Source organism: Brachionichthys hirsutus, unplaced genomic scaffold, assembly GCF_040956055.1.
Source record: "Brachionichthys hirsutus isolate HB-005 unplaced genomic scaffold, CSIRO-AGI_Bhir_v1 contig_925, whole genome shotgun sequence".
Classification (NCBI taxonomy): domain Eukaryota; kingdom Metazoa; phylum Chordata; class Actinopteri; order Lophiiformes; family Brachionichthyidae; genus Brachionichthys; species Brachionichthys hirsutus.
In genome coordinates this window covers 51,344-73,972 of record NW_027180512.1, presented here as the reverse complement: position 1 = coordinate 73,972, position 22,629 = coordinate 51,344, and the positions used below count along the sequence as shown (strand labels likewise).

The window sequence follows — 22,629 nt, the reverse complement described above, 5'->3', positions numbered from 1 at the left end:
AATATTTAGATGTCCTGTTGTTTTGCATCATCGTAAGTCACTACAAGTCTTTATCTTCCCCTCAGGAGAACATAGAGCTCGCTATAGATGACACGGCACCCAGCGCATCGCTGTCTGTTTCCGTGGTAGACCAAACCTCCAATCAAGCGCTGGTAAGTTCAGTGTTTTACCGTGTCTGTTGTTTTTATTAGCTCAGATGTCATAATTCTTGTGTTGCTAATACCAACATAATAATGTTGCTGTTAACAATGAGACCCTTTTCAATGTCATATTTTAAAATGTTAATACAGTATCTAGGCTCAACAATGGATCTCATTGTTTACCATCCAAAGATTTACTTTCTTAAATAGAAAGGTGTTTGGCAGCGAATCGAAAGAGAGGGTGGGAGCAGGAAAAGAAAAGTTACAACATTGACTTTGAGAAGGAAAATCAATGTTTGGCCTTTGCAGCTTGTGATGTGTATCATGGAAACAGAAATGGCAGAGTTTAGGAAGTCATAGATCACATTGGTATGATTCCAGTGTGTTTGGTTTGATTTCCTCACTTTTTAACAGGTCTGCACTCTAATGGGAATGTCATCATAAACGGTGAACTGGAGTTCATTGCACTAACAAAAAAAAAACCCCACAGGTTCTTGTTGTAGAAGTCCGCTAAAGATCTGCTGCTTTTCATAAAACGTGCATTTGACTCGCAGATAATTCTTTCCTCTTGTTGAAACTCTAATTTCTGTAATCACCTTGGTAGACCTAGTTGTCACATGCCCCCCTGTTGAACTGATTGTGTTTGAAGTGAGTGTTGTGTGCATCACTGATAAAGATGTCTCAAGCATAACTTTTTGGTTTTAAGCTGGGTGGATTCGGGCGTTTGTCATCCTAACCATGCCTCGTCGTAGAGCTCATTCTAATCCACAAAGCCGTAGTTTCTCTTCAACTTTGCGCGGTAAATAGAGCGTGCTTTTCATTTCTAATGGAAGAAGAGAAGTCACGTTTACCTGTTCGAGAACACAGACACAACAAAAACCTTATTAATGCTGGAGAGGGTTTTACTTTCTCTTCTGTGTTCACACTAATCGTAATACTAATTGTATTACTTTTTAATCCCTTATTCCCCACCACTCATATGTAGTGGGGGATATTCATGATGCGTATTCATGAATTCTGTTTTGTTTCCTTTTCAATTAGAGCGAATAGCTTAACTGATGATGCCATTATCGCAGCAACTGCTGGAGGCTCCAAATGCTTTTGAAACTTTTGTTTCTGATGCTTGTGTTAATATGAGGCCTGTCACAACTGTATGGTGGGAAACCATACAGTACATTACTCTCTCTGATATTTAATGGAATATAAATTTAAAATAGCAATGAGTAGTTTTAGTATAAGCATCAACAAAAGGTGGAGGAACAACAGTTCTGATTATCGCATAAGATCAATTGAGGCTAGCATGGAAAGCAGAACGCCAATGCACATTAATTTGACAGGTAAGGACAGGAGGAACGGATGAGGCGAGGGGCCTGCTGTGGCTCATGGAGGAGGAGGCGCTCCAGCCAGGGGGATCAGAGGAAACCCTGTTGGGACGTCTCTTTAGCTACTATGGACCTGCTGAAGGCGAAAGTAAAGGCAAGTAGGACGGCTTGTTTTAAATTTTAGGCCCCCCGTCAGATGGCTGCATTACTTATGATTGTAAGGTACCATGGATTAAAGCACTTCACTCATCATCCTTTATTGTCACTATTATTGAACGGGATCTCACACCGTCTCCTTCATTTACACCAGGTCACAGTTTCCTCTTGAAGAGCGAAAAAGACAATCATTTCCTGCTGGGTCACGGTCACGGCACCGACTGGGTGGAGTACGATGCCTGTGGGTGGCTGAACTATGCCAAACAGAATCCTGCCTGCAGCAATGCTGCAAACCTCCTGCGGGAGTCCCAGAAGTAAGCATCAGATGGGAAGAGTCTGTCCTATGGGGGCTGTCACAAGAAGTATTGCTTTAGAAGATTTTTGCAAAACTTTGCGTGAGGTAGTTTGTTTCTTGCAGAAAGATCATCAGTGCATTGTTCACGAGTCGATCAGGCGGAGCCACTGTTTTGTCAGGCTCCATTGCGGGCCTTGAAGGTGTTTCCCAGTTGTCATTACGACGGGCAACTAGCATGAGGAAGACCTTCACCACAGGGGTTGCTGCAATCAAGAAGAAGTCCTTGTGCATCCAGATAAAGCTTCAAGTGGTAAGAGAAGGGGATGCATATGCTCACTCAGTCAACCTTTGCTTGTAGGTGTTTGTTGGCCTGTCTTCCCAGGCACTCTAAAAATCACTGTCCCAGTCTGCACATTCTTCATTCATTGTTTCCTGTTTCATATTAATTTATTTCATAGAAATAAATCATAATTTACTCAATTAGTAGTGAAAATATTATCTCACTGCTCCGCAGTTTAACCTCCACCAAGTCCCCGGTGGCGTGGTCTTCTCATCCTCAGAGTTACAGTTACTGTCCCAGTTGCTATAAATCCCTACTTTCCCTTTATATTCCGAGATGTGACACAAGGCTCTGCTGGACTCGGGGCCTGTTTCCAGTCCAAGTCTGGTGATCAGCCATCACTGAGGGGGCTGATGTCCCTGGTTGCTTGAGCTTGAAGTCCAGGCACAATTTATTATGGCTAGCTGTAGGGTTATTAACACTGTCTATGCCTATAGTCATAGTAAAGATCCTGAGCAGCAGTCGGTGGCTCTAGTTACACTTGATATGCTGTGTATTTGTTTATGTATATTCTGTATTGTCAAATAGTCATGCTGATTACAGAGATTGGAGATTTAGCCTGCATGTGCACTATGCCGAATTATCTTGGTAAATTGTGCATGGATAGGATTTAGATGTTTCAAACTTCTGATTGCGTACAAATAATAATTAACTGCATTGGAATGATCTGTTCCTCATCAGAGCACTTTTTTTTTTTTTTGCCAGGATGCTCTCCTTGATATGGTGCGGAGGTCCAGAATTCACTTTGTTCACTGCGTATTGCCTAAGGCAGATGCCCTCAAGGCTCTTAGTGGATCCTTGTTCAAAGCAGGGGAATGCGATACTCAAGGGGAATCTGGAGATCCCAACTTAATGCAGCTGGATGTAGCCTTGCTCCGTGCTCAGCTGCGTGGCTCCAAGCTGCTTGATGCTCTTCGGATTTACAGGCAAGGTGAGCCAGCTGCATAAATCACACAAGGACAGGCACAGAGGCCAAGACGCCCTTGCCCAATTGTATTTAAAAAAATAAATCTAACCAGGTTCTTGAGATTCCTCCCCAAATACTGATGAGACTCTTCGAACACTTTCAGAATATAATGTTGTTATTCAATACTGACCTTCACAGGTTACCCCGATCACATGGTGTTCTCAGAGTTTCGCAGACGCTTTGATGTTCTGGCGCCGCACCTCACAAAGAAGCATGGGAGGAATTACATTGTGAAGGACGAGAAGAGAGTAAGTCAATCAGCGAGAGAGGAGGAAAATGCTCAGCTCCCCTTGCGTCCGAGCAACAGCCAAGATTAATGTTGTGAGGAGGCGGCTTCATTACATCTGGCCCTGATTCGTCAGCAGCAGACTGACAGAGAAATAAACCCTCATTCATCAGAGCCATTGTAATGATCTAATCAACTTAACCTTATCAGTGTCATCCCTGTTAAACAGGCAGTGCATTATTGTGGTTTGGAAAGTACTGTAAAATAAATTCAACTACATTTTCTTGTCATCTTTTTTAATGTGGACTTTGGGAACTGGCTCCCAAGGATTTTCCCTGTTGCCTTAGACCATACAGTTGGTTCAAGTCATCGTCCGTAAATAGAAGAAGATCCTTTAACATCCTTTTTTTTTTTTTTTTTTACTCTCAACTACCTAAATTCCTCCAATAGGGACATGTTTTCACTGGTGTGACTGTTCACGCCACTGAATAGCGCATTAACTTCTACATTTATAAAGGATAAAAAGGTAGATTTCCCCCCAATTTTCTTCAGCATTCCAACATTATTTCTGGCATTTTTTCTTATTATTCAAGAACTGTTGAACCAGTTTCCAAAAAAAAAACCTTATGGAACTGTCTGGATCCAGTGAAATTGGTGATAGTCTGGCCTTTGTCCTGCCTTTCACAATGTTTTGCAGAAATCAGATTTTTAGTTTTGCATAATCCTGCTACAGACACCCTAACGAATTGCAGACAGACATGGAGACACGCACAAAAACATAATCTCTTTAGCCGAGGGAATAATCAGAAAAAACCTTGAGTAGAAGTTGTTTTTCATATTTGTTTTAAAGGTTTTGTTGTTTTCTCTAAGTGAGGATGTGCTGTGAATTGGCCCTCTGCAAGAGAGGAACCAGATGAAGTACAGTAAAGATAAAAAGAATGCAAAGTTTGTTTCTAGAGAGTGAAAGAATGGGGTTAAGGAAGAGAAAAGCTCTTTTCCCCTGTGTCTGTGCACTGGGGCTGAGTTTCTGTGGAAACACTGGCAAACAAAAGCCCCTCAGTGCTCGTTGTAAATCTCTCCTGGTGTAATCTAGATGTGTTCTTTCATGCTGGAGGCTCAAGTAGCGAGAACAGGGCTAGAAATATGCCTACAGTGTACACAGCCTGCTAGATGGACAGGGAGATGCTTCAAGATGGCTCAGGATCTACGTTTGTAGAGATGTTGTGTGTTTAAAGGTGCCGTAGGGCCAAAACTACCAGGAGGTGATGAGGAATAATCTAGGACCAGGTGGATTATTGGGGACAAATTGTGGTTGGGAAGTTCCTGATGGGGCAAACAAGATCCGTGTGGGGGGGGGGGGGATGTGATAAAAGACAGGGAAACTAACCTCCACCATTAGTTTAATATGGCAGCAGAATGGAACTGCGGAAGACTGAAGAGTTGAGGAACTAGTTGAAGATCCCACGGGACTCGGTAGCTGATAAACTAACATTTGTGTGTGTGTGTGTGTGTGTGTGTGCGGCTGTGTACTTGTGTTCCTTAACCCAGGCTGTGGAGGAGCTGCTGGAGTGCCTGGATTTGGAGAAAAGCATCTACCACATGGGTCTGAGTCGGGTAAGTAATGATCCCGCATCTCAAACAAATGAACAGCTTAAGACAAATAAACCTTTGCTGCATGGTGCTGTTAGGTTCACTCCTCCTGCAGCTCTAATCCTTGCATTTTTTTAAAAGACACCGGTTGTCTGGGGGAGTGTGCCCTTCAATAAACCTGCCCCTCTTTGAGGTTTGTTCGCCATCCTTATTTGGAGGCACGCCAAGCCTTACCCCCCCCCTTCCAGCCTGTCACCCAGCGGCTCCCCGTGACTCATGTCCCTACCCTTGCCCGACTGTGTGACAGTAATTCCCTCTTTCTTTTCAGGTCATTAGAGCAAATTCTCGCAGCTGATGGCCCTCTTTGTTTTTCACCATGACCGCGGTAAAGCTATTTCAGTAAACAATACCTGGCACACCGACGTCTAATCCTATCATCTGGAAAAGTGGCCATCAGCCAAGAAGAAAATAAACAGATACAGTAATGTACAAAACAGAGCAACTTGCGCTCCCAGAAACTGTATGAGCGCTGCATGCGGCTCACGAAAAGAAATGAAGGCAGCTTTTCATGGCTCCACACTTTAGAGAGTGGAATGGTCTCAAAAGTGGACAAACACAGGTCATCATTCACAAAGCATTCCCGTGGTTTCCCAGCAATGTGCTTTGTGTCAAAAACCAGTGACAGTGGCCCAGCCCATAAAGATAACGTCATCAGAGATTGCCATGACGACAAAGACAATCGCTGACAATCACACATTTGAAAGTTCCAAATGAATTTGATGAATATCGACATAAGTTATAATATTGTTTTTGCCAAATCCTGACTAAGTAATATAAAAATCTGTTATCTCAAATATATTGTGATTGGGATGGGTATCTTCTTCCACTTTCGGCTTGTCCCTTCATGGTTCGCCACAGCAAATCAATCTAATAATCGCTTGCATGCTTAACTCTGGCAAAGTTTTACGCCGGTTGCCATTCTTGCCAAAACTCTCTGCATTTATCCGGGCTTGGGACCGGCTCAAGGGAGGCACTACCTGTGCGCCATCTGAGGCTACATTGATGATTGAGATGGGTATATTGAAAGTTAAGGTTGAAGGTAGTTATGTTCAATAAGGAGAAACACCAAGGGTAGATCTTACTGTATTTGCTGTTCTATTTCTGTCCATCCATCCATCCAATTATACTTTTATTATTATTATGCTAGGCTTGTTTTTTGTTTTTAACTGTAATAAATTTATGCTAGTCCTCTGGTGAATCATACGTTTGTTCTGAGAAAACAAAATGTCCCAATGCCATGTGTTTTTGTTCTGCTGCAGTTGTTCTTCAGAGCTGGCACCTTGGCTAAGCTGGAGGAGCAGAGGGACGAGCAGACCAAGCGGAATCTGACTCTGTTCCAAGCATCCTGTCGAGGCTACCTGGCCCGGCAAGCCTTCAAGAAGAGAAAGGTGAGCAGGACGGGACGCCAAAGATGCATGCATCTAAATTCATTAATATAAAATAAACTGTCCCTCGATCACACTTTTCATCCAAGCCATCATTTGAATGAGGATAATCCAATACAATGACGTATTATATTAGAAGGCACAAATTTCCAAGGCAAAACAAATTTTGTATTTGGAGTGGAGAAAAAAGTGGATTCCAAGGTCTTTTTTTGCCATTCAGCTGCTTTTTTTCTCTCTAAATCAATTAGATGGGGATTGAAAGCTTCAGAGGCTTTCTTACCACCAGGAGTTGAGAGTTCCTTGCTTAGAGCTAATTGTATTGCTAGTTTGATCTACTCTTGGGGTGGATGGAAGCACGGCTGCTGTAAATCTTCATCTAATTAGAAATATGTTCCTTAAATCCATTGCCCTCCTGTACTGTAATCCAATCAGCTGCTCCGGGGCGATGTTTGATCATGACGCGTGCATTTTCTTTGCATTGCCCAACGGCTCCCCTTAAATGCAGCTTCATTTGACGTGCTGCTGACTCAAACTCTCATCTGCTCCACTCATCCTCAATTTTTCTCCCAGCATGTGATGAGTCCATCTCTCTGGACCTCACACAGTACTTTTTTGATGTGTGCAGCAGCACGGCCCTTCCCCGTCACTGTGATTACTATATAAGTGAATGTGTCGCTTCAGTGATGAACCAGCAGTCACAAAGTGCCGCTCTACTGCAGTATGATATGCTGGTAGTGAGTAACTACCTTGTTTTCATGGCATCACATACCAGTGAAACCAATGAATTCTTTATTTTTCTTAAATGGAAAATCAGTAAGTTGTTTATATTTGGGAACTTCTGTGCTCTGAGCATTCACTGTTTTAACCATGAGAGTGTCAGTAATAAATGTTGTTTCAAAATGTGACACGGAGAGAGAGGTCAGTTTATTTTCTCAAGTTCAAAGGTCATTTATTCACACAGTGAAGCAGTCTAAGGAGCTTGACGCCTCGTAATCTGCTTGAACTAGAAGCAAATCAACAACCAAAGAAAACCAACCAAAATTGCCAGGCGGCCATGCAATTACAAAATCCATTAGCAAGGACGCCAGTTTTTCCTTTACCCCATGTGCTCCCAATCTCCTGTAAATACATCTGGAATAGAAGGCTGAGACATTTGGGTCTCTAATTCAGTTTGGCTGAAGTGCAAATGAATTTATGAAAGTCATAAGAGATGCTGAAAAATCTCTTAGAAGATCAGATAGTGTAAAAGACATATTGCTGTCATGATTGTCCCCACCTTATCTCAAATATCAATTAATTCTCCCAGAATGCTTAAATCCAGGGTAATTAAAAAGTTGCTCACAGCAAATATTTTAATTACACAATTAAGACGAATTGAGATATATTTCAAAGACCTGTTTGCGATATTTTCTTTTGGAAATATACATGCACCTTCGCAACTATTACCTTTGTGCTGAATCTGAAGCTATTGCATATGCTGGTTATCTAAGGTGAGTCCAAACACTGGAGACCGAATTCTTAAATCAGGCTCTCTAGTCATTTCCATAATATGATTAAAGTTAGTTCTGATAACATCAGAGGATGACAGATCACTGATAAGATCATTGGATAAAAAAGCCACTCAGGCTGAGACATGACTAAACACGCGTCACGCAGTTTGGAGTCGTTTGGCCTTGGAGAATTCCACACATGCATAATCAGAATTTTTCCCCAACAAAACAAAGATTTGACAAGGTATTGTGTACAAAAAACCATTAATATATTTTTAACATTATTAGCTCTATCTGCAGAGATAGATGTGTGTAAAAAAAAGGTTTTCTTTGTCCTTCTGTGACAAATATGACATGTTTATTTCATCATGCTGTCACCTCTTGGAATGATTATCTCCGAGGCATTTTTCCTGTTGGATCTCTTTTTTTTGTATCACACTTGCTTCAATTATCTTACAATAATTAAACTGGACAGTCGTGAGGCTGTGGCAGATTACTGCATGTCCCGGGAGCATCTCAAGCTCCCGGGACATCGCTCTATCTCTCCATGTCGAAGATTTGCAGGCTATGTTGCAACTCGGGGTGAATATAACAACATGTAAAATTGTGCTCTTGCTGTTACCTTTTTATTCCTTTGTGGAAATTGATTGGCTCCAATGCCTCTTGCACGGCTTGAAGTATTCAGTAGCAGCAGCTATGGCAGAGGATAATTTGCTTGTGGAACCATAGGAGTGAGTTCAGGTGGAGCTTCTGATGTATGAGAATATGACAGAAATGTGACGGAAAGTTATTCAAAGTTTCTTTGAGTGGCAGTTCCTGGCTGGTTACCCTTGTGACTCTGTGCTGAGCCCATGTGACATTAAAGAGCAAATCCACAAATTCTTGTGTCCCCCCCCCCCCCCCCCCCTCCCCTCTTTTGTTCGTCTTCTCAAAGGGACAACGTGACCTCTTAAAAGTCTGTTATTTTGCCACAGCAGGCACTTACCTCATTGGGAATATTGTCCTTGCGGTACCCTACAAGCTGGGTTTTTTTTTTGTGTGTTATTTGCATTCAAATCAGTATAAAGCGGTATTCATAAAGGTAGCTTTAACCTTGTAATGCTACACCTATTCATTTGAACCTTCTCCCTTCAACAGTGCTCACTGAATTTTAAGTTATACTTACTCACGAGACAGGATTCTGCAGTAGCGCTTCCTTTTGAAACATGTATTTGTGTAGTTTCATACTGAAGAAACATTACCTCCAACTGTAAAGTAATGAAGGAGCTCTGCATTTGTTTAAGGTATATATTATTTTTATAGCGTAGCCCTTAAGGACATATCATTTTAAAAACTATTAGTAGTAGTAACCTAATACTAATAAATAGTAATAGTAATCGCAGTTTTGCGACTTTGGCACACAGAGAGTTAATAGGTTACTTTTCTATTGTAGAATCCTATAGTGAACTATGTTTCCTGATTTGGCCATATGTGATCGAGTCGCTGTGTTATCACTTGCCATGAGGTGGCAGATGGGAGATAATGACATTCTTTGGAAGCATTATTAAAGACGTTTGACAAAATGGACAGCTTCATTATGTACTGCAATATAGGAAAAATATTGCTGAAAAACAATTATCACTGAATTTATAACCCTTCATTCAAATATTGCAAGTTGCATGTCCATTTCAAACACTGTCTCAAAAAGTGACAGATAGAAAAATTTTGTGAATCGTTTTTGGAACTAATATATGAAAATGACTGCTGTAAATACATCTCATTATTTAACTTTTATCTTCACATCAGAGACCAGCAAACATGTGGCCAAGGATGTTAATGACTGTATAAACACATGCCTGCATGCGTGTCCATACACACACATCTCCGTGGAATGGAAGTATGAAAGAACTATTCACATTGCACAGTTTATAGTTGTTGTTTTTTTAAAATATGAATTAAACAAAATTTTTAGTTTTCAGTTCATTTTAAATCAAATTTGTTCTATTCTGCTCCATTTTGAGGCTTTTACTGCATGACAAATCCTAATTTGTCATAGCGAGTACCTTTTAGGGCGAAATGTACCTGATGCTGGGTATTGTCTCGCTCTGATTGGGCTTGCCCATAATCTGCCGCAGCTCGAGAGCCCCATGCATAAGTGACGTGGAAAATGTGTTAGACTTGGAATTAGCTGCCAACTTGCTTGATTTAATTAATCAAAAATTAGCTTCCAGCCTTGGAATGCACTCTGGAGAAACTCTCCAGAGGAGGCTGGCAAGTCTTGGCATGGCTGCTAGCCCATTCATAGACAATATAATACAAAAATGGAGACTGAAATGTTTTGCTCATCGGTGCTGAGGATGAGGTTCTACCCGAGTTCAGTTAAAGCACTTCTGCCGAGTAATGAATATTTTTCTGCCATTGTTTCCTTGTCCCCATAGGAGACCTGTGCATTAAATGGTAAATGGACTGCACTTGTATAGCGCTTTAGGCCCCACATTCACCCATTCACACTCCAGTGGGCGACTGCTGCCATACAAGGTGCTGCCAGACCCACTGGGAGCAATTTGGGGTTCAGTATCTTGCCCAAGGACAGAGCTGGGATTCGAACCACTGATTTACTGATCACTGGACTACCCACTCTACCAACTGAGCAACAGCCGCCCAACACTGCACTCAAACCATCTGTCCCTATTCAACAATGGACATACCCCAGCTATAAAGCCAGTATTATCTATACTGACTTAATTAAGAAACGTGTATATTTTACAGATACACTTTTATCTACTTCCATTAATACTACGCTGACACTGACAAAGCAATTAAAACACCTGCATGACTTTCTATGACTGTTTGTGCATTTAGGTTCAGGATCTAGCGATTCGTTGCATCCAGAACAACATCAACAAGAACCGTGGCGTGAAGGACTGGCCATGGTGGAAGCTCTTCACCACCGTCCAGCCCCTCATTAAGGTCCAGCTCACGGAGGAGCAGATGCGAAGTAAAGACGTGAGCAAACCTCTCCATCAGTCAGACATTGCTCAGCAGGGAACCTCTTTCATTTGTAATTCCTAGTAGATCAGACTTTTGCTGTAAAAATACACGTAACCTTGTATAGCTACATTCTGTGATCTAGGAGGAGATACAGCAGCAGAAGCTGAAGCTCGAGAGGGTGGAGAAAGAGCGAAATGAGCTGAGACTGAACACGGATCGATTGGAGAGCAGGGTGGGTCTCTTCCCACGTGACAACGCACGCTGGGATCATTGTGTTGGAGTGGTGACAGAGTCAGACTTTAATTTCAGATAAGAATTTGATCATAGTGAAAGCATGCGTCGTCTTGTGTGTGTGTATGTGTGTGTGTGTGTGTGTGTGTGTGTGTGTGTGTCCAGCTCACAGACTTGTTGGCAGAGCTGGCCGATGAGAGAGGCACTAGTGAGTCAGCATCCCAGCTACTGGAGACTGAGACTTCAGAGAGACTTCGCTTGGAGAAGGAGATGAAAGACCTACAGGCACATATACTTAACACATCCATGAAAAATATTTGAGATTTGATTGTGACTGACGAGCTCTTCTTTAATGCCGTGTGACTCTGCATCCAGGCTAAGTTTGATGCCACAAAGAAGCAGTTGGAATCACAGGAGATGGAGGTGATGGAAGCTCGGCTAATGAAAGCCTCAGAGCTCAATGGGGAGATGGACGACGGTGATGATGCTGGTTAGTGCTGACACAGGCGATCTACTTCCATCCATTTATGTAATTCTAAACCCAACATTTGAGAAACAACTATTGGCAGTGTTTTCCCCTTCTCTTTGGAATCACAATCTTGGCTGTTGGAGCTTGTGTCAACGTGTGTTTTCTATTACTTAATTCAATTTAGACTTTGTGATGTTGACAGTAGCCTCCTTTCACTTTTCTACTGGGCATGTCAGCTCAGGTCAGAAGCCCAATTTACTGAATGACTCGCACTAGCATTAAATCCACAAGTTGAGAAATCTCTCTTAGACTAATTGCAGCTGTGGGAATTAGCGGCTTTCTCGAGCGTTTCAGCAGGAGACATGATGTTGAAATTCTTTGCATGATGCTGCTAGTAAGAATATTTTCAAAGCTTACGATTTTCCTCCCGGGGATTAAAATGTCCCCCCCCCCTCCCAGGCATACAGCTAATGCCTGTTGTTGATTGGTCTCCTGCTGGGTAACAGAGCTCCCACTAAAAGCATATTGTCCATATTTAGGCTTCCCCCTCCCCCTAATTTCCTATCCCCTCTTTTTCAACCCACCTCAGCAGAAAAGTCATTACAGAGCATATCAAAATTCTTAGATGAATGAGGAAATAATCTTTGGGATCAAGCCGGTGGCCCTGCAAGTTGTCATTATGCTATATATATGCTAATGACTAACACTGATGGAGGAGCTGGTGTTGCTATGTGAAGGAGGAATGGACAACCTCTAAAATGATAAGACTTGGAAATGAAGCTGAACCTGAATGTCTGCTTGGCCGATGTTATATTTCCGATAGCCTCTGACAGCTCCAAAATTAGGGTCGGCAAAGAACTGTGGAAAGTGCCACTTAGACATGTCCCTCTCTAACTACTATTGTGGTGTGCTCTGAATTCTTACCTAAGGTTTATCCAAGATTAGAGTTGAAGCACAAAGACGGCTTTGTAGTTACCTGTCGAGGTTTTTGACCTTGCAAGGTCAGGATTTGATGAAATAAGTTTTATTCCTGCAGAGATTTTACTATTTCAGCTCTTGAATATGATAACCGTCACAGCTAGTACATTGTACTCCATAATCCACAGCATCCATCATTTCTGATCTTTTGAGCCTTTTCAGATTAAAGGCAGAAGAAGCCAAAATGTCACACAGACATTTTCTAAATTGCACGCCTTTTCTCTAGGAGGTGAGTGGCGGATAAAATACAACCGAGCCATTCGTGAAATGGACTTTGCCAAAAAGAAACTCCTGCAGGAGTTTGATGACGAGCTGGAGACGGAGCAGCAGGGAAAAAGACATCTTGAGAGAAGGGCAAGGAACAGTTTATGACATTAAAGGATCACGTTTACCTCACTTGAGTCCAGTTAGTTGCATGAACTTACCGATAACAATATATATATTGGCCTAGCGTATTTATTTTCCTGAGTTTGTGTGTCTTCTTGTGTGCATGCTGCAGCTAGCTGATTTGCAGGCGGATAATGAGGATGTGCAGCGATCTGTGCAGCAGCTGAAGAAGAAGAGCCAGAAACTGACGGCGGAACTGCAGGACACCAAACTCCACCTGGAGGGCCTACAGAGCCGCAACCATGATCTGGAGAAGAAACAGAGGAAGTCAGTTCGTCCATCTGTCTGTCCGTTACACTTGCATTGCAGAAAATACCATTCCTTTGTCTTTGGAGGTCCAGGAGAAGACTCTCTAACCCACTCGGCAGAACGCTAACGTTTCCTTTCATTTGAAGAGGAACTGAAATGTTCTGTAATCTGTGGAATTGCATTAACAGAGGAAATGACTCAGACTTTAAGTACTTGAGAAGCTATCGTTGTGGCAGAATGTGATCTCTCCCTTGCGGCTAATTGAGGATGCTCTGTGGGTGAAATTATTTTCTGATGCGCTTCAGAAAGAAAACGGGGAATTACAGCGAGCTGACAGCATGAAACACTGAGCTGTTGAGTTCACTAACCAGAAGTGTTCCTGCCCTAGACAATTGAGGAAAACATTATTACAACCCAATTGTAAATTGATGGCTAATGGAAGAGGATAAACAGTGGAGGCTGAAATAGAAGTGGGACTGAGTGATTGTTGGACTCGTTGTTGGGAAACGCGTCATAAACTCAACAGCTGTAAAGTAACAGCAGCGAGGAAACGCCACATTTTACTGCGCTCAGACACAACTCCACATAAACCCAGAGATTTTGTTTATATCCACTAAAGGACTCAATTCATTAATTTTATCTACTAAATGTACTGTAGCCTTTGGAATAAGCACACATTGTTTCTACTCCACTCGATATGAACCTATTCAACCCAGTGAAATGAACAGATTGGTAACAGTCAACATTTTCCTTAGCTGTGTATATGTGTGTGCATCCATGTGTATGCGGTCCAGATATGACCTGGAGCAGAACCAGGCTCAGGCTGAGGTCCAAAGAGAGAGAAGCCAGAGGGAGAAGCTTGCTCGAGAGAAAGATTTACTAACTGGTGAGATGTTCAACCTCCGCCAGCAGCTGCAGGTAAGCTACTTTACGCTGTGCGATTCGGAAGTCCTCTTGAAGACAGCATGTCCTCTTTTCCTGCTATCTGTTCCACATAACTGGCCTGGTCTCCACCTGCAGGACAAGGACAATGATTTGTGCACCGTAAATACGAGAGTAGAGCAGCTGGAGGCTGAGCTGCAAGATCTGTCCTCCCAGGAGTCTAAGGATGAAGCCTCGCTGGCTAAGGTCAAGAAGCGGCTTCGTGACCTGGAGGCCAAGGTGAAAGACCAAGAGGAGGAGCTGGACGAACAGGCTGGAAGCATCCAGATGTTGGAGCAGGTACAGACTGGTGCAGATGTGGCATTTGAGAATGTACTGATAAATGCTACTTGTATCAAACCATACTCAAAAGTAACTCCATCCTACAACATACAAATTTTGCATGAGCATCTTGTGTTTCTTATTTGCGACAGAGGCCGGATATCTAATTACAGAGGAAAGGCTCTTGTTTGATTTGCACTTGTGTGTTTTTTTTTATTTGTGTGTGTTGACATTATGTTCTCAGGCTAAGCTGCGGCTTGAGATGGAGATGGAGAGGCGGCGGCAAACCCACTCCAAAGAGATTGAGAGTAAGGATGAAGAGGTGGATGAGATCAGGCGGTCCTGCAGTAAGAAGGTAGGCCGTCTCATTCTCAGGCTAATTCTCATACTTGCATTTATGCAAACGTAACCAATACTATGTTTATTAATTACATTTTTATTTTGAAAATGTAAATTTTATAACAAAATAAAGTGCATCCCATTTGTATAAAAAAATATTTGTATTTATAAGAAAATCGCATGGGATTAATATGTATGACAAACAACAAGCACAATTTTGAAAAAATCTATCTGCAACATTTAGTGTAAAAATTAAAAGCTGAAATTTGATCTTGTAATATCTCTGTTTAGACCAGCAGATCTGCTCAGGGGGATTGATGAGTTTATGACGTGTGAGAGCAGCCGTGTCTAAGCCTGCTTGATGTTGTGTTCTGTCTGACATTGGCCCTCGCTCATCATCTGTTGGTGCATCTTGACATGCTGCTCATGTGTCCTGCAGCTGAAACAGATGGAGTTGCAGCTGGAGGAGGAGTATGATGACAAGCAGAAAGTATTGCGTGACAGAAGAGAGCTGGAGTCCAAACTGCTGAACAACCAGGACCAGGTACTTCTATCACTCGTCCTCTGGTTCCTTCAGTGCCGTAAACTGGGTGTGATTTACTTTGTGATGTTTCCCCTGATTGTGAATATACTGATTTTTGCGTTTTGAGAGGTGCTAGAGGTTTTTAAGGAGGATAGAAATATACAGTATGTGTAAGGCAATCTGCGACAGTACCACTTGTCATTTCAGGTGAGCCAGAGGGATGTGGAGACAGAAAAGAGGCTGAAGAAAGACCTGAAACGAACAAAAGTCCTTCTGGCTGACGCACAGATCATGCTGGACCACTTGAAGAGTAATGCTCCCAGCAAGAGGGAGATCGCCCAGCTCAAAAATCAAGTATTTTAATCCATTAAATGCTTCATTGTGTCCCAAAAGATGGTGGTTTGAAATTGTGATACCCCCCCCCCCACCCCCGCTCCACCCCACTATTTCCAAACTAAGTATATAATAATTTTACAGAAGAAGATAAATCCCCCTTCCTCCTTATATCAGAGGGGGGGGATGCTCTCTCAGATAGGTCCTTGATGTTGACCTACTAACTCTTGCCTCCTCTTCGGTTTCTCTTCCTTCCTCCTGTTTCTCACAGCTGGAGGAGTCAGAGTTCACTTGTGCAGCAGCAGTGAAGGCTAGAAAGGGCATGGAGAATGAAATAGAGGACTTGCATATCCAAATGGAGGATGTGGTCAAAGCTAAATTGTCGGTGAGTTTTTTCATCTTTAAGCTGTTGAGAAGTTAAAACATCAAAGTTTATTTGCAACAAAGAGTTGTATAAACATCTACTTGTCTGTCTGTCTGTACACACACATAGTATATGTAAATGTTTTATTGAATAACCTACCGTAAAATAGTGGAGTTAGGTGCACAATATTAAACATTAATAGTGTTTTTTAAGAAAATGTTTATTGTAAACAGTCAATCAATGGAAATTATTTAAGAAAGTATATTTCACACATAATCCAGACATAGTGGGATAATAAAACTATAAATGCCCTTTGGCATATATCTGTTCAAAATATTTCTATAATGAAAAAATGGCCTTTGTTGAATACTTTTTTTTTCTTTTCTATCAGCTCATTAATGTCTGTATCACAAGAGAGCTGCCTGCATCTCACTGGCAGACGGAGGATGTTTATGTCTCCTGGGATTGAAAACTGAGTGCCGTGTGACTTTTTTTGCTAGATAATTGCTGCATTTATGGCAAGGGAAGGTCTCATAAATGTCTCAGATTCGAGAATGCATATTGAGGGGAGAGGATAAACTGAAATAGGACGTCACCAGTATGCTGAACTGGCACTGCACTTTTTCCTGTCTAAATGAGCCAATTGAGTATCTTCAATTGGTCTCATCCTCCACCCAGAACCTTCATCCAGATTGTGATTTTTTTTTTTGCATTAGATAAGATTCCAGGACTGCTATTGCTCAGCCGGCTAATGACCATTTATCATATTCAATAGCTCATGAATAAATCCTGTCATGCTCGGCTAAAGTGAGTGTTTCCCTGTCTCTTAATGCTTCAGTTGGAGGAGCAGGCCAGCCGTCAGCAGAGGGAGAAGAATGACATGCAGTCACGCATGGAGGAGGATCAGGAAGACGTGAATGAGCTGATGAAGAAACACAAAGCCGCAGTTGTGCAGGTAATTCAAACTCTTCTGGTGAAGAGACTGAAAGCCTTGAACATTCTCAGACCTCTGTGAAGGAAATCCTTATCAGTATTGAAGGGTACACTAATATGGAAATGGACCAAGTCGCAGATTGCAAAGCGTACTGTAATTTGTTTAAAACACTGTTGGGTACCGTCTTCAACAGTGCAATTAACATTCTGTTATTTACTGTATGTTGATGTAGAGTGGCTTTGAGGTTTGGATGAGACTTTCTCCAAACGATATGTGACTGCAATCAGGGAGATGCAATCTGTTCAGCAGATCACATGACAGACTAGTAGTGCACTCTGAGTGCATACCTATTCCAAGGGCGATATTTCACTCTTTCATGATATACAACTGTACTAATACTACCCACTACATGTGTGGATGTATTTTCAAAAGTATTTCCGATTATTAAGTATTTTTTGTTGTCTGTAGAAGCCCTGATTTTGCCTCTCTTCTTATTTTGTTCTTGGGACCTTTCTATGCATTTGCATTTGGGTAGTGGGTTTGTTGCCCAGACTCGTATCAGAGCGCAGGGTCTGAGGTCAAATAGGCTGCATAGCAAACACAGTCTGCCTCACTCCTCTGCGCCATCTGTGCCATGGATTTATAAAAAGCTACACGTATGTAAATGTTTGGCATGCACTTCATCTGAATTAACACAAAATCCAGCGATTTGACACCTTTCTGCGGGGTTGTGCACTCGTGTAGGTGGGTTTATTTATGCTTCAAAACATAACCATTGTGGAACAACCAGAAAACATCTTGATCTTCCAGATAGGCTTCTTTATTTTTGTTAATGCCACCATGTCTCTCTCTCTCTTTCGCTGTCGAGTAGAGACCAGTCCACAACTCATCCTACTTATTTGACATTAAGTGTTATGTTGCTCCCCTCCAAGATGGGTTCTTCGTTGGGAACCAAAAGGTTCATGTAAATTTGGACTGGAGTTTCTCTGTAATTCTCCTGACAAGTCAACAAATACACAAAGTAAAGATAGGGTTGAAAAGATCACCTCTTTTGTGAGGATTATTTGACGTGTGTTATGTTAACAATTAAGGATAATTGAGGCATACATTGACTTTCTATACTCTAATTTCTTTTGTGTGTTTGGGTGTCTGTTCACTAGTCTACAAGGGACCTGAGCCAGATCAGTGACCTGCAGGCCCAGCTGGAAGAGGCCACAAAGGAGAAGCAAGAAATTCAAGAAAAGGTTAAAGGAAACATTGAAAAACACATCACAGCTGCCTGCTCGGAACCTACATTGCATGTGCCTGAACATTTCTCTCTGATTAGATCTCAGCTTTTGACACATTTTTTGGTCCTAGGGCAGCTTATTAGATTTATAATGCAACTTCCATTTAAATAGCAGGAATCAGCAGTGACTTGGAGTCAAAGGGAGAAATTGCTCTTTTGCCTCTAAGCAGTTTTATTTAAAGAGAGGTCATACACATGAGGTCAGCAGCTTGTTTCCATGGTTTTACCTATTATACCAAATTCTTGTGTTTTCTCCAGCTTAATGTAGAAATTTTCAAATTTCAGAAATTTGTCAGAAAAAAGTAGGTAACGACTGAAAAATTATAAATATATATTTTTACATTTTGCCAGTACTTAAAATCTAGAACCAGAAGCTTGTCAAAATGTTTCAAGACTGCTCTACTTATCTTTGCAGCAAGCCCATCACTTATCACAAAACAACTCTTAATGGTAATAGCCGTCACTATGTGCTGTAAATGTGTATTAAGAGCCAAAATGATAACATCTTCACTATGGGTGTGTTGGCACGTTGACAACAGCACATTGTATTTGAATAATATATTAGGAGAGACAGTGTCCTCATCAAAATGCTTTACTTTCTGCATGATGTTGTGTACTTGAGTTATGAGCTAAATGTTTCAGATTAGAAGTAAATGTGTATTCATGTGGTATAAAGGTTAATGCTACTAATTTAGCCACATGTTGGGGCTTCAATAATTACGGTGTTTTTCTGATTTAGCGTTGTTTGTTTTGAGACTATAACCTCTATCGTATTGTGTGTGTCATGCATTAATGGAGGCCCATTTAATTTGTTAATGCATTTGTTTGAAAAATGATTCTACCCCTCAGCTGTTATGGCTGAACTTAGTGACTGTTTTAGTTTTGTTTGCATTGCATTTTATAGTACTTTAAATATACAGCAGAACCTAATTCTTATGCAATTAAGCATTACACTTGCCGTATCTGTGGTGCGCTCATTGAAAGCAAAGCCCATCAAAAATATATTTTGGCTGCACTAAAGATACAAAAGGCTGCAAGGCATTGTTAAAACCTGCCACAGAAAGCTGTGATAGCCATCAAAAGCATCTGACCTTGAAGTGTTTATCTCATCCCCAGTAGGTGGGAAGTCTAGCTTCTTTAGTAATATCAAAGGAGGACTCCAAATCCTCCTTGTCTCAGACACAAAGTCCCTCATTAAGTGCCATGCTGTCCCTTAGTCCGGTTTTGTTGTGACTTATCTTTCTTCCTTTTATCAGTCATGAGAAAAAGATTTAGATGAAACAAACATGCTTTGCATGTTGCTCGGCTTCCTCCCAAAAGCCTGTGGAAAAAAACTCTTAATCTGTTACGCAAGCTGAACCACAAACCCTTCTGTTGACGATATACTGGAGTCTTTACTAGACCTCGATATTCAGACTGGATGTACAATATTTAGATGCTGCACGATGCTTTCAATTTACACTAAAAGGGTAGAAAAAGTGAATGTTAATTTAACAAATACTCATAACGTCACCATCGTCTTAGGTTTCATATTTCTTACGTAAGAGTATAAAAGAAGAGGCAACAATGGGAATGTTTCCGTGTCTAATTAGGCATATGTATGTGTGCGTCTGTCCTCTAGGTCCATTCGCTCCAGAGCCAGCTAGAATTCCAAGAACAGTCCATGGTGGAAAAGTCTCTTGTGTGCTGTCAGGAGGCCAAGATCCGTGAGCTCGAGACCAAACTGGAGTTTGAGAGGACGCAGATCAAACGCTTGGAGGTGAGATAAACCTCTGTGATTATTAAAATAAAAAAAGGGCTCTGTGAACCTGTAATTGCAAATTTGACAGTTCCATTTTCTATTAAGAGGTATATATTGTATAAATCAAGGACATGGTGTCCCCTCATTCCCCCTTAATTGTGAGGTGCTGTTATTCCATCAGAGAATAAATGTATATTGAATTCACAATTGAAAAAGTATTTGTACCTTTTGTCTTTTTATTATATACTTTCAAGGTTGATTCAGTAATTGACAACACATGAGGATGATGTCTGTTTAGAAGATAAAAGCAAGTTAATAGTGTGTGCAGACGTGCTGCTGAAAAAGGCTTAAAATGCAGATCAACGCATTCAGCCTTCACTGACTATAACTTCAATTTATAGCAGCTTTATTGTGTCAGGTTGGGCTGGGGACATGTCAACATTTAATGAAAGTAGATGATCTTTGTGCTACAAGTGGCACATGGAAGTGATTTATAAGAGTGTGTGATCACGACTATTTTTGTCAGAGCAAAGATCTTCCTCTAATCAATGCAAGAATGAAATCCGTGAGTCATGTGTTTGCTCCTACAATCCAGATTCCTTAATCTGGATTAATTTAGTACTTGCAATGGAATGTATAACTGAGACAGACTTAACGTCTAACCTTATGTGAGTTGAACCATTTGCTGTTGACACTTTGCAATCCGTGTTGTGAAACCGTGTTGTGAATAGTTGCTTCACGGCCACACATGAGATTACCGGCACTATTCTGTGTGCATTTAATCTTGTCTTGATTAAAGTAATTCTCTAATCAAATGGATCACAAATGGAACAGAAACTGGACATGGACAGGGATCCTATTCCTCTTTTCCTATCTTGTCCTGTCCTATCCATCCATTTTCTTGTCGTCGAGAAAATCTTGTCTACAGCCGCGGTTGATGACACCCCGGATGTGTCGCCAGTGCATCGTGGGGCCACAGATGACCACTCACGCACACACTCTCACACTTGCGTACAATATGGAGTGAGCAATTCACCTAAATTGCATATTTTGGGATTTGGGAGTAATCTGGAGAAAACTCATGCAGAGGGAGAACGCACAAACTGCACAGATAGGAATCATACCCGGAACCTTCTTGCTGTGAGGTGACAGCACTACCCACTACGCCACCATGCTCCTATCATATCCTGTCTTTAAGTAGATTCACAGTATATCCGAAGAAATGCTGGTCGAACACAAACATAAGTTTGATCCTTTGATACCCGGTCTTCATAATGTGTAGAATTAAAAAAAAAAACCCACTGAATGGTAAACACCATTTTATAATAAGTGTTTATTTCATTTCATATGTCCATACATGCCCTTTGTTCTCCCAAGAGCCTGGTAGGTCGTCTGAAGGAGAACCTTGAAAAGATGACAGAAGAAAGAAATCAACGTGTTGCTGCAGAAAACAGGGAGAAGGACCAGAATAAGCGAATGCAGAGACAGATAAGGGACATGAAAGAAGAAACAGGAGAGCTATCCAAGAAGGAGGCTGAAGCAAGTCGCAAGAAACACGAATTGGTGAGGCTTTAAAAGTTGGGATCCAAAATGATTCCCTGCTGTCGCTGTCGGAGAAAGTGACCATGCTTCTTCTGTGCTGTGATCCATTCATCAGGAAATGGACATTGAGAGCTTGGAGGCAGCGAATCAGAGTTTACAAGTAGACCTTAAACTAGCTTTCAAGAGGATAGGTGACCTGCAGGCCGCCATAGAGGACGAGATGGAGAGTGATGATAATGACGACTTAATCAGCAGGTAGGGTATTGCTTTACTTTTCTAAACAAGAAATGAAGATCAACTTGCCTTTTATTTCAATTGAGTGTCTGTTTGTAAAGCAGACACTGCAATGTAGCTGGAAGCCTGATTACAAACACAAGTTAACTCGTGTCAAATTAGAACAGGTCATTTTATTTTTGGCCGACTGCAACCGATACATTTTCATTCTATAAATCTCACACAACTCCCTTCAGAGTATTTTTTTATACACTGTAAGTCATATTTTGTTCTCCAAAATACATCTTACTTCAGTTAATTCTCCTCACCACCTCTGATCTTTTGTCTTGGAATTGGTTTTTCATTTTTGCGTCCGCCTTCCCTCTTTGCAGAGGGGTTGAGGGTTGGGCTCGCGTCAATGCAACTAAGGTAAACACAAACTCCAAAAAGACAGGAAAGCACAACACACACCAGCGCTGTTTGGGAAGCCGACCAACTTGAGTAGATTTACCGTGTCACTGCTTTACAATGGATATTATTAAAATGCTTTATTTGCTTTATCTCTAATCTTGTCCTCTTTTCACACAGTCCTTTGTGTATCTCACCTTTTCTGTTTCTCTCTCCTTCCTTGTTCTCCTTTCGGTGCATTCCGCACTTTTGGCAGTTTGCAAGACATGGTGACAAAATACCAGAAAAGAAAGAACAAAATGTGAGAACATAAAATGAATTCTTTGTTTCCATCATTATTGTTGTTTCCATTTTTATTTCAATCGTCGTGCAGTACTACTTATCCTTTGTGTTTGTGTTATTCACAATAACACTGTGAGGTATGATTTTAAATAGAATGGGGGGAAAACTGTTGATGGTATGCATCTCCGGTAAAAGCTGTGCCTC

At 41.4% G+C, this 22,629-nt stretch overlaps 1 protein-coding gene across 1 annotated transcript in view; it reads left to right on the top strand.

Moving 5' to 3' along the window:
- Positions 1–22,629, top strand: part of LOC137915741 (unconventional myosin-XVIIIa-like) — a 41,149-nt gene that overhangs the window by 10,607 nt on the left and 7,913 nt on the right. The window contains exons 17-42 of the mRNA XM_068758860.1: positions 66–152; positions 1,478–1,616; positions 1,773–1,932; positions 2,037–2,223; positions 2,959–3,184; positions 3,359–3,468; positions 4,995–5,060; positions 6,356–6,484; positions 10,813–10,956; positions 11,084–11,173; positions 11,338–11,457; positions 11,548–11,662; positions 12,846–12,973; positions 13,119–13,273; positions 14,050–14,173; positions 14,276–14,476; positions 14,703–14,813; positions 15,237–15,341; positions 15,528–15,674; positions 15,925–16,038; positions 16,856–16,972; positions 18,112–18,195; positions 19,861–19,998; positions 21,358–21,543; positions 21,638–21,777; positions 22,400–22,444. Coding sequence (XP_068614961.1) covers positions 66–152; positions 1,478–1,616; positions 1,773–1,932; positions 2,037–2,223; positions 2,959–3,184; positions 3,359–3,468; positions 4,995–5,060; positions 6,356–6,484; positions 10,813–10,956; positions 11,084–11,173; positions 11,338–11,457; positions 11,548–11,662; positions 12,846–12,973; positions 13,119–13,273; positions 14,050–14,173; positions 14,276–14,476; positions 14,703–14,813; positions 15,237–15,341; positions 15,528–15,674; positions 15,925–16,038; positions 16,856–16,972; positions 18,112–18,195; positions 19,861–19,998; positions 21,358–21,543; positions 21,638–21,777; positions 22,400–22,444 — 3,368 coding nt within the window. The remainder of the gene's footprint in view (positions 1–65; positions 153–1,477; positions 1,617–1,772; positions 1,933–2,036; positions 2,224–2,958; positions 3,185–3,358; positions 3,469–4,994; positions 5,061–6,355; positions 6,485–10,812; positions 10,957–11,083; positions 11,174–11,337; positions 11,458–11,547; positions 11,663–12,845; positions 12,974–13,118; positions 13,274–14,049; positions 14,174–14,275; positions 14,477–14,702; positions 14,814–15,236; positions 15,342–15,527; positions 15,675–15,924; positions 16,039–16,855; positions 16,973–18,111; positions 18,196–19,860; positions 19,999–21,357; positions 21,544–21,637; positions 21,778–22,399; positions 22,445–22,629) is intronic.